This window comes from Lampetra fluviatilis, chromosome 24 (genome assembly GCF_964198595.1).
Source record: "Lampetra fluviatilis chromosome 24, kcLamFluv1.1, whole genome shotgun sequence".
Classification (NCBI taxonomy): domain Eukaryota; kingdom Metazoa; phylum Chordata; class Hyperoartia; order Petromyzontiformes; family Petromyzontidae; genus Lampetra; species Lampetra fluviatilis.
This window is the reverse complement of record NC_136298.1, coordinates 4,458,867-4,470,920: the sequence shown is the minus strand read 5'-3', so window position 1 is coordinate 4,470,920 and position 12,054 is coordinate 4,458,867. Positions and strand designations below refer to the sequence as shown.

The 12,054-nt window shown below is 43.9% G+C and overlaps 1 protein-coding gene across 5 annotated transcripts in view; it reads right to left on the bottom strand.

Annotated features, from left to right (window-relative positions):
- LOC144941087 (uncharacterized) overlaps positions 1–12,054 on the bottom strand; it is an 85,027-nt gene that overhangs the window by 53,530 nt on the left and 19,443 nt on the right. For 3 of the 5 annotated variants that reach the window (XM_078867542.1, XM_078867545.1, XM_078867546.1), the window contains 6 exons: positions 9,641–9,688; positions 6,989–7,084; positions 3,950–4,012; positions 3,146–3,271; positions 2,777–2,836; positions 677–805 (listed from right to left, as the gene is read on the bottom strand). In XM_078867542.1, coding sequence (XP_078723668.1) covers positions 677–805; positions 2,777–2,836; positions 3,146–3,271; positions 3,950–4,012; positions 6,989–7,084; positions 9,641–9,688 — 522 coding nt within the window. Of the gene's footprint in view, positions 1–676; positions 806–2,776; positions 2,837–3,145; positions 3,272–3,949; positions 4,013–6,988; positions 7,146–9,640; positions 9,689–12,054 lie in introns of all 5 variants that reach the window. The other 2 variants (XM_078867544.1, XM_078867543.1) reach the window with 2 other exon arrangements.

Genomic DNA, 12,054 nt, shown 5'->3' with positions numbered 1-12,054 from the left:
CATACCACAGACATGTCAAACTTGCAGCACTGGCTCATTAAATTAAGAAAAGTAACTTCCATTCATCAAGGAAAGCCTCAATGAGTCTCAATAGTATATCAACGTTGGGAATGTTTGGCCACTAGCTTATTAAAGACATAAAATTATATGAAACTGGACTTGATGAAAGCCATTTCCGCAAATGTTTAAACACGCCCAGGATTTGAGCAGTCACGGAGGGCAGTTTTCAAGTGAAACAGCTTTTAGTCAAAGCCTATGTTTACATTAAAGGGTTCACAGGTAAATACGTCACAATGACAAGACAACATATTTCAGCGGCCAAGTGCAGAATCCTTTTTGAGTAAATGACATGTTAAAAGTCGTCACTGCTGACAGTCTGGGGCTGCGGTCGTCCTTGTCAAATAGTTGCTTAGCTCAATGGGGCCTCACCAGCTGAAATAACGCCGAGTGTGAGTCTATGAATCTCTATGTAACTCTATGAATATCTGTGTCACTCCACGAGTCTCTATGTTAACGCTACGTAGCTGCAATGTCCCGTAACTACCGCTGCTGCCGATGGCCTGGAGGTGTGTTCGTCCGTGTAAAAGAGCTGCTAAGGTCAACAGCGCCTCACCGGCTGATATAATACAGCTTCAAAAAGAGCGGTGAATGCAAACGCCAGTGAGCAGGCATTCACCTGTACCTTTGGCAGAGCGAAAGCGGACGACACGAGACCCGGTTTCCTCTTGGCCGGAGGGATGAGCTTGATGGGCAGAGCGAGTGGAACGGGTTCCTTTTCTAAGGCCCGGTACACGAGGTACATTGCCTGCAACCGTAAAGCGTAACCCCCATCAGTTCAACACGTAGAAGTTCGCGACCGATTAGCAAAAAAAGTGTTTTTTGGGTTAGATCGCATAAATATAAATGTGTCGTTAAACCCACAACCACAGCCAATTAGTAAGTTTGTCACGTAAACAAAACTGGCCAATTAGTTACTAGTTCGGCACACCGGGTGTGTTGGAGAGTAAAGCCACAACATTTAAAATTCGAGTACGACGTTTTGCCACAACGCCATCAATGAAATCCACCAAATCAGAGCATCGCACTTCTCTCAAGGTGCAGAGCAGGAAGGAGACCTTCATTGGCGGAGGATGAATGGGACCCGCAGTGGTGAGACTATAACTACACCTCCCTGTGGTCACGTGTATTTTTCTCCAGGTCCTTCGTTTTTCCGCTCCACGTTTAGAAACATGCATTTAGATTATTTGGCTGCTATAAATTTTCACATGATGATAAACCACTTCGTTGAGCTACCATTTGTGGCCAGGTCGCTTATGAAAAAGAGCTGTATAACTCAGTGGGCCTTACCTGATAAAATAATAGTTTAATCGATAGTGACACTACATGATCGCTGGGCGGATTATCCAACTTGTGGATTAACTGTGTGCACCTTTTAAAGTTGAGTCGGTGAGACACAGTGTGCCCACGCAATCGCAAACACGTTGGCAAGAAATCATACTAAAAAACAATCAAAACTAGTGATAAAATAATAAAACATAGTCGGCACATTCTACGTCTCAACCCCCATTCAAAACAGGCAGGGAATTAATCAGTTTTATAACCTAAATTACGTAAACATGTTTTTCATTCCATTGGAACCTCCTTTGCCAGTAGCAAAATATGATAATTGTTTTTTTACCCTTTTATCTGGCAACAAAACTGACACATTTTTTTTGACGCCTTTTGGTGTCATCTGGTCCAACACCATGTGAGACTAGGCTCTAAGAAAAGCTGTTTCGGGTGTGGACAAATCAATTTCAAGGACAGTGCATACATTATCAGAGTTGTTTTGTTTGCATTCCGACCGCAGGTATTGTGGTCAATGCAAACATGACTCCTTGTAAAAAAGGGTGTCAGTTTTGTTGCCAGATCAAAGGGTAAAAAAACAATTACCACATTTTTCATTGTCCATGTGTTTTGTTATATTTGGGGCAACCTCCCACCCCCCCTTACCATGGATAATTTTGAATATTAAGTAGACAGTTAGTTAAGCAATGTACTTGTCAAAGGCAACTACAGAATGTTGACCATGTGGCTCAATTCTCTAGGGTCCACGCTGCCCACCAGGTTATCTATGCTGGGGCTGCTGATAGGCGGAGGAGGAGGTGGCCAAGGGAATGGCCACAGGTCTTCTGGCTGCAGAGGATTGACAGCTGCTGTCGAGTGAGGGTTGGCCACAGGGAACTGTAACCCGCAACGACCGCTTGAGTTGGCGCGGGAGGGTGGCTGCTGCTACACGCCGTCTAGACATTTAAAACTGTAAGCATCTCGCCGTGCATTTTGCAACGCAACGTCAAGGCAGTGTTGCAAAAATGAAATACTGCGGAGGCCACACGCGGATTGAATCAGAACCTTTATTTATCTGGAGGTATCTGATGAGCTATGAAGCTCTTTGTCACAGATGTCAAGTAGCGGCGGGTCAGAAAGTTACAACAACAAACAATACAAAAAGAAACATAGGATTGCAAAGTATAGTAAAGGTAAGCAAATCACTAAAAATTATTAATAAAATATAAGTTCAAATTGCATTAGTACATCAATCCTCCAGCTTGGGCAAGGCAGCAAATATTGTGGAAAGTGTTAGGGAATCAACACGCGAGCATTATTGTTCTTCCTTGGCACAGAGATATTCACTGCACTGCGGTAAGAGCAAAGAAATTCTCAACCAAATGTGGACCGTGCAGAACATATTCGATGGGGGGGGGGGTGGGGAAATATGCTTTACACAAAAACTCACCACGGAAAACTCATCCCTGTCAAGGAAACCATCTCTGTCGATGTCGCTCAGATCCCACACCTGCGGAAACAAACCCCCGCATCAGCGAATCTGTGACGCGACGCGTGGGTGGCGATGAGAGAGTTTTGCAAATAAAAATTCAGTCGGTGTTGTATTGCAAAACTGCCGCGTTTGGAATAGGTGAGTTAGGACGCGCTCTGGGTTTGCAATCCTTAGTGTCGCTGATTAGAATTCATCTCCAGATACGGCAGGTAAAGCAATAAAGCAAGTTTGTAAATCCCTCCCCGCCCCCCTTCGGGATACAACCCTTGACCTCCTGTATACCAGGCAAAGGAAGTTATCTCGCCACCACGGTGCCCTAAAACGCACCCGGCCCAACGTCTCCACGGGAAGTTTTGAGTTGAGCAGCACAGGTTTGACCTTCTCTCCTGACAGGAGACCATTCTGGGGCTTCAGGCTGTCGTAGATGCTGTCAAACTTGGCCTTCTCTTCTGGCTGCGATGTGCGGTGGGAGAAGAAGAAAACAGAAGTGATCGTTTGAAGACTGCGTTTTAATTTCTTGCATCGTAAATATATAATCGTTAGTCGGTCGGTCAGCCGTTTTGATAAAATCACAGACATGAGCCGTCTTCTTTTGCAAGGCACTCCAAGGAGATGTGTACATTGTAGTCAACTCTATGTCCTGTATTTAATAAGGTGAATTTCTATTGAAGTAGGTGACCACTCTCCAAAGACAGACATTAATAACTAGTTACACCGAGTTATTTTAATCACCATAGTTATTTGAAAAAAAGTCAGTGATTTGGAAATTGCTTATTCCTATGGTAGGAGAGGGCCTAATCATGACAACCACTGGTGACTTCCCTACAAATTGAGTACTAATTTATCAATGCTGGAGAGATGATGGGACAATGAGTCAACCCCCAACCAGAGTTTAAACTAGCAACCTTCTGATTGCCAGCCGTTCGCTCTCCCACCGAGTCAGCTGGCCGGTTTATAATAGACACATATGTCAGCCTACCACTGAATCACCAGGATAAGGACTATTCTATGAGCCCTCGTAGCTTTACATTGCAGGTTTCAATGAGTGCAGTATGCATGCTGAACTTATTTCACACCGTACATAACCAACCGTACTAATCTGAGGTGGGGGTAAAGTAATGTCAAGCAAACCTTGACAGCCCAGGGGATGTCGGGGCCTTGAGGAGGAGCTATCATCGCTGGGCTATCGAGCTCCTGCAAGACGCAGAAACACACACACACGCGCACACATACACATGGAACACAGCACACGGTGGGAGCCAAGCCCCAAACAGGAAAGGTGTCAGTTTTGTTGCCAGATAGAAGGGTAAAAAACCAATTATCAGGAATTCCTTGTTTAACGCGCTAGATGCGTTCCTTAAAAGTGCCACATTGAGCAAAGAATTACTACTACTGAATTACATTTGCACTATGAAATTAGCCTGCAGTCATTCCATGGCAGGACAAAGAGCTGAGATGAGGGTATGCCGCCACTGCGTACTGTATCGTTCTGCATACTGTATAATTTTGCGTACTGTATCACTCCGCTCAGCCGCGCAGCTCAAGAGAGTTTGTGGTCGAACGCTCAGAAACCGCGTTGTAACGGTGTGCGTTCTGCATTATAACGGTGTGCGTTCCACTTTGTGCGAAGTGTTCCTAAATGGAGGAACCGTGTTAAAGCAAAAACGCATTATGTGAACACCATGAGTTAAGCGAGGGTTTACCGTACTTGCCAAACATGCCGAATTACAGCGGCAAGCTGTCGATTTTTTTTACCCTTTTACTAGATGTATATCATCCGTTTACAAAGACATTTATAATGTATGAAATGTTTAAAAAAAAAACATTTTGCATGCAATTTTCACTTTTAAAATCGGTATGGTGTAACATGGTTTGAATAATCTGCAGACTTGTGCTTAACTCAAAAGTACGAGTCAGTAGATCTAACCCTGTCTTTAAAAAAGTTCCACTGGAAGCACAGAGTTAAAGGGGCCAGGAGACTTTTCAAAATATATCCTTTGTCTGATAACTTATATTTTTCTTGCAAATATACCTTGCACTTGTGCTTACTTGTATCACCTGACAACCGGTCAATATAATATATTTGTTGTTCACAACAAATGAAGATGAAAAGGTGGTCGGATAGCTCCAGGGGTCTCATAATGCCCGCATCGGAATACTGAGCTGACGTTGCTGAAGATGAGAATTGATTGGTTCACAACACTCAGCGATTCAATGAAATTGCCAGTATTTAGAGGATGATCCTATACAAGTGTACATTTTTTAAACTGATTTTAGCTCTCTCATTGGGATTTCTCTCATCTTTGTTTACTCACACAATTAAAAATATGTATCGTTGTGCTTAAGAATCGACTTTAAAAAACTGAAAGGACAATTTGTATTTTACCAGGTAAGGCCCACTGAGCTACATAGCTAATTTTCAAAAGCGACCTGGTCACAAACGATAGCTGAATGAAGTGGCTTATCTCATGGAAATGTATAGCAGCCAAACACTCTAAAAACGCATGTTTCTATATGTGGAGAGAAAAACCGGAGTACACGGAGAAAAATCCACATAACCACTGTGAAAACATGCAAACTCCAAATATACAGGTGCCAGGGTTGGTATCGAACCAACGACCTCCTGTATACCCATTAAGGTAGTTAAAATCTCACTATTGTGGCACCCCAGATAATGAATAGATGCATCGTTATTACATACTTAGCCAGTAACCTGAGTTCAACTGCAGGTTTGAGACACCCTTTAACTGGTTTCTCATGAGTAGTGAGTATTTAGCGGCAGTCATCAATGACTGGATGTAGCAGAATAAGGTGTATGAAATATGGTATTTCGCTTTAGGCAACATCCACCCAAAAGCTATTTTCTTTTCATTTACAGGCATGTTCCAAGGCTTAGTGTCCTAATATTATCCCTTTGAGCATCCTCCAGCCGATCATATCTTGATTAGAAATTAACTCTCCCATAGTAAAAGTAATCAATTACGCTACAGATTATCGGTCAGATTACCCGGCTGATCCTTTCCTTGCGTGCCACTGAACGGGAGGCGATCAGTGGCGCATGATGACGTCTACGGTCTAAGCGGCTGTATCGTGCTGGACGTGGCTTTTAGGGAATTTCCCACTTTGAAGAGGATGGAATTGGGGGCCTGCTGAAGGGGACCTGAGTAATTAACCACAAAGAGTGGCTGTTAATTTTTAATCGATTATTCTGCTAATCTTCCCAGCTCTAAACTTAATGACAGTTGTTACGTGAAGACATTATTTGGATGATGCTGCATTTGAAGTGGTGCACGTGCGCGAATATCAAAACAAACTGAACACATTGGTAACTAACACTGTCGGAAAAAGGAAGATACTAATGGTGGCATTTTGGTTAAATGCCCTTAATCTTCACACAAAGAGAGACCACTCAACTTCCACGGCCTCTCGGTGTGCCGTGAAGGAGAACTGATGCCTGAAACGTCGCCTATATTATACGTTTACTTTGTAACACCACATGGCATTATTGACAAATGAGTCGAGCTACTTTAGACAGGAGATTCACAATCATGATTGGAGTAAAAGCCAGTCCTGCTTTCAGTAGAGATGTGTCAAAACTTTACTGGCAATATTATTATTATACTTCTTTCATTGTTACAAACACTGAACAATAACAGGGAGGCAGCCAAGCGAACATATGTGAGTCCATTATGTAATTGAGTAAAATGTAAGAATACTACACGCAGACAAGAATATTTAAACCACATGTCCAACAAAAGCAAAGCCAGTTTTACAACAACAGAAACTCACTCAGAGAAAACATGTTTTTAACAATTTTCGGAACAGTTTTGGAAACTGAATAAAGTTTTATTTTTTTTAAACACACACAAATTCCACATCAATCAGGCATTAAGCAACCGACAATTTTTTTTACCAACATTTATTTTTAACAGCATTTTTCAGAACTGGTTAACCATGCGCAGTGGCGTGTTCCAAACCACACTTAGCGCCCATGCAGCAAAGCGACCGTACAAACGAACGAGCAAAACAATCTAAGGGCCGGAAACGTTGCAGTTTTCCACGGCCGCTCTGCTCTCAAACGACAACGCTCGTCTTAGGTGGTCAGAGACGCGATGGCAAAAGACAGGAGGTGGGTGAGAGATGGGATGGCGAAAGCTTTGCGAGACTTACAAACTTGGGGACGGGCACGGGGAAGTCGAGGCTGCTCAGGGAGACATTGAGAGCGTTCTGCGCACACGCCACCAGCCTCAGCGCCACGTAAAAGCCCTGTGGGGCAAGGCGTAGTCGAGAGAGAGCATGCGCGTGCCTGAGTGCGTCAATACCGTCGCTGCGCAGTCAACGAGCGAGAAAACAACACACGAGCAAGTGAGCATTGGTTCCAGGTTTTACTGTACTTATTATTCATCGAAAGCCAAAGAGGGTCGCTGCGCAAGGGAAAACATGATGGTGTGCATCGATCTCCACTGGCGGCTCCGACAGCCACTGGTGGGATGTTGACACTCCCAAGGCAGCGGAGAGTCTATCGATAACGCAACGCTGCCGACTTCCCACAGGGTGGTTACATATTTTAGAGACGTGGAGAGTTATGGGACAGGTTGACAACGCCTGACCAGGAACTAATCTCAAAACCTTCCTCTTGCTTGCGAGTCAAGCGATCTCCCATGATGCCAAATGTTCAACATTTATTTTGCTCAAAGTCTCACCCACATCGAAGGTTTATATGGGTCATTGATAATCACCTTGGATTCTAGAACAAGTCAACAAGCACTGGCCAGGACTTGAATTCGCACATTTTGAACTGTGAGTTAAACGCTCTCGCAGCACCACAACCTGGCTGGATAATATTGAATTATATTATTATGATGATTTGCTCTCTAAACGCAGGAAGACCACTATTAGTCTTAAGCCAATTCAACATTGTTCCTCAGCTATTCGATTTATATGTAGTCAGCTAGAAACCTACTTGTTGTACTCACGACGAGTTACCCGATTGCTTTTAAAGGTGGGCGATTCGCGCAACTTACATCTCCGTGTGATCCACTAACCCTGAGCTATGGCCTGACTATAAAAAAAAACATCAAGATCATCAGCCATGATCTATCCACTGCTGGATGAAGGCATCCCCACGTCATCACCATCAATCATCAATACTGGACATCTTTAAAAGAGAGCTTTATAGCACATTGGATTCCTCCAGTCTAAATAAATATTCTGATTCTGAATCACGGTGATGTGACGCAACAATCCATCTAGCGCTTGTGCATAAGATGATCTCATCGATCCGTCTCTTCAGTTGATGTCCACTCTGGAATTACCCCTCATTTGGCCACCACTTCATCGTAAGTCTCGACCACCGGTCATCAACCATTCGAGTGACGTGTGTTGCCCATGCCCCTTTTGTTCAAGTCAGTGCCGTAATACCCCCGGTTTACGTCGGGGGGATGTGTTCTTGAAAGGTGCGACGACGAATATCGAAATGACGTCAATCGAAGCGATTTACAGGGTAGGTGGTGGAGGCGAAGGCTGAGAGGCGACGGAAAATGAAAAAGGACGGACGATGTTGTCAGCGACGTGAGTGTAGGGTTGAGGCAATGCAAATCAGGTAGTGGTGGTAATATAGTGACGACGTATTTGTGAAACGATGTGAAAGGGGGAAATGTAAATTGGGCTATTACTGCGAATCCAATGCGTGGACATTTCTATCTACGCTTCCTTGCGTGCCCTTTTCAATTCTGATCCATTTTCCTTTGTCAGTGTCCATGTTTCTGATCCGTAGGTAATAGTTTGAAATTAAACTTGAGCAACGATTTAAAACACCTCACCACTGTATATTGACTCAGGTGGCATGATAATCCATGTGCAGTCCACCAAGCCCACCCTTATAGCACTTACATTAAAGGTGTGGGCCAACACACCCGCCAAAAAGGGCAAAGTTATTCACAGAAGCGGTCAAATCTTTGGTTACTAAAAAAAAACTTAAATCGATGCTACTGACACAGTACAGGTGTCACAAAGTCTCCACGAACATACAACATTTATGCAATGGGTGGCATAAAAGGCGAGGAAAGAAGCGTGGAGGATATGCAGGCGTGTGATGACATCGAGGAACGGAAAGAGGGACGCATGGAATCAGAGAACGTACGGAAGTTAAAGACGGCTTTGAAGCTGTTAACCCTTTCCCGCTCCGATGACACACGTGTACGTCATCAGTTTTTCTTCAGATTCCGTTCCGATAACGGATACGTCGTTAAAACGAAACAGCAAGAAAAACTCAAATAGAATCACTTTATCAGTATCGAGGCTTCCACGAGGCCATGCGGGAGGGAGTGCGGCACAGTTTAGCGCCAGCTATCGCAGAGTGGTTCTCTGTGGCGAGTACAATGTCTTTCAAAATAACGCCGCTACGCCTCTCTACATAATATTAACACAGAGCCGCTTGCGCGTTCCGGTATTCAGCGGTGAACGGGACTCACCCTGCAACTCGCAGTCGTCTCGGAAACGGAAAAAGGGTTAAGCACGTGGGCTCGGGCAGGACACATCACGGCTGAATGGGGACGATAGTCGCTGGTCAGGAATAATAGTGACGGAGTGGCAGCCCAAGGAATAGAACGCGTCGCGAGGGAACCTCCACTAGGAGAGACGGAGCGATGAAATCGGCTCGCTCGTGTGCAGATGGTCTGTTGGATTATCACAACGCAGGTTCGTGGAGGATCGCGAAGGGGGTTTGGAGAGGCCTTCAACCAGCAGTGGATTGGCGATGGATGATGATGAGGGTTCACAATGCCATGAATCAATGAATGTTTCCAGACAGCGTCACCAAACCTGTTTCTCAAGGTAGCCTTTGCCCTCCGGGTCGGCGACTTCCCAAATCTTTGAGCGAGAGAAAAAAAACACAAACGCACATTCAGCGGAAAGTCACAACCACAGAACCACGACCACGAACCTAACACAGAAACATTACTTTGTCCAAATAAATGAGCAAACTACTGTAAGCGCTACCGCCCAGAAGATTTTTGTTACATTTGTTTAATATTTGTTTTTGTTATTTACAACCGCACGCATTCCTTTCGGCAGTGCCAAAATGAAACCCAGTGATTAGAATGCCAAAATATTTATTGGCAGCCATTGTTTGCTATAATCATAACCAGCACAGCAAACAACATTCAAGCCACTCAATGCTGTTCTAGGTTTTTTTCTCTCTGGCTTGGGAAAACATATTTACATAAGATCTTGAGAGATTGCAAAAGATTGTCATCTTAAGTTTATCCCTTCACATACAAGTAATTCAGTTGTAATCACTCCGATAGAATCTGTGAAAGTGTTGCACAGTCAACTTTGGCAGATTTTTCGACATTTTTGTTGGTTTTATCCTCAATTATATTTCACTTGTGCTCTTGGCACTGATGGGTAGCGGGGTTGGTCGTGTAGTAAATGGTGCACTGTACTTTACTCTAAAAGTAACTAAACGAATTCGATTCCCGGCCAGGGCCAACATCAGTGGCGAGTGATATCCCAACTGGTCCCGGGCTCCTCTTCACCAACCCGTGCTTAGCAGAGTAGTGGTGAAGTATGGTCGAACAATCCCCCACAATCAACACGTCACGGGGAGGCATTTATGCAGTAGGGAATTGAATTAGAGTTCTCAAACATGGGAAGTCTATTCAACTACTATTTATTTTATTTTATCAGGCAAGGCCCACTAAGCTATATAGCTCTTTTTTAGAAGCGACCTGGCCACAAATGATAGCTCAACGAAGTGGCTTATCGCGTAGAAATTTATAGCAACCAAATACTCTAAAAGACTCGAGGAATACCCTTGAAACTCACGGATTTTTCAGTGTTGAGTGTCCCACGGCCTTGCTAGGGATTCTCACATGTTTATTGTTGTTTACCTCTCGTAAATACTACACTTAGACCCATTTACTGCAGTACACGGGCAGCTGCTGCCAATGGTTTAAGTTTAACATGTAGGTCAGCTCCTAAAGGTTTCGACTTTACTCACATTGGTTCTATGACAGAACAGCTAGGAAACTGATAACAATTATCTAAGGTTAGGTAGGGACTATACTATAATTTAATTTACTATGGGGGGGTGGGGGGAAGTCGCTAAGTGGTTCAGCCCCTAATGTTGCAAAGAAAACTTACTTAGTAAACCACTCCCCCACCCCTCATTTCTCCAAAAGTAGACTTGCCCTTGCCTGCGTGAGAGTTAAATATTTCTGTGCCAGAGTTTTTTTCTATTTCCCTCTCAATCTCTTGGGGTTTCTCTCTCAATTTCTTGGGTTTCTGCCCGAGTCCCCTGGGGTTTCTCAAGGTTTTTTCGGTCGGGGGTCTCACCAATTTGAACCCTTTGGGGGTCGACATCATGGGGTTGTATATTACGATTGTGAACATTGGTACTGTGTGTTGAGAACAGGGAACTTCCAGCTTTGCCCTTTCCTTATTCCTATTAAGAGCTCTCTCGCTAGCTCTCTCTCTCTCGCTTGCTATAGGTCTACTATTGCTGAAAAGGATACCGTATTTATTCTGATATGGATTCGAATTGTAAATTTGGTATACCCATTGCTGTGTTGAAGTAACAACACTCTGGAAGATGATATCACTTCAGAAGGCTCTCTTACGTGATAATGGACAAGAATATGTTTTATTTTCCTGTAAAGATTGTTCTTCAGTGTCAATCCACTGTTGGATTAAAGTCTCCACACACCTTATGAGTCAGAGGTTGTTGGATCATACTTTACCATGCTGGCCAGTGCAGTTTTGTGAAAGCGGAACCCATGTCTGGTTTGGATATCACTCGCCATTCATGCTAGCCTTGGCCAGGAATTGAACTCAGAGGAGCACAGTGTGCTAACTATAGCGCCACTCCACAGGACAATTAAGACCGAATGTCATTTTAGTCTCCAGGGCTTGAGACAAGCTGAATTAAATGAAACGTCGTACTTTTAACAGAATAGTTTGGTAACCCAGCCAGTCCATCAACTCGCTCCACTTTCGAATCTGCTCTCATCACGGGCGGCTGAATCTCAGATTAAAACCTAGCGCCTTAAAGTCTCTGACAAAATTTGCACCCTCAAAGCTGCTTAGCAACCCCTATATATTTGTGTTGCTAAAACAAAGCAATGTTAAAGCCACCACTCACTCGGACCATAATGAATGTTCACTGAGAAATACAGCAAGAATTTCAATTTCAGCAATGTTAGGAATGTTCGTAGAGAATGCTCGGCTATGTGCAC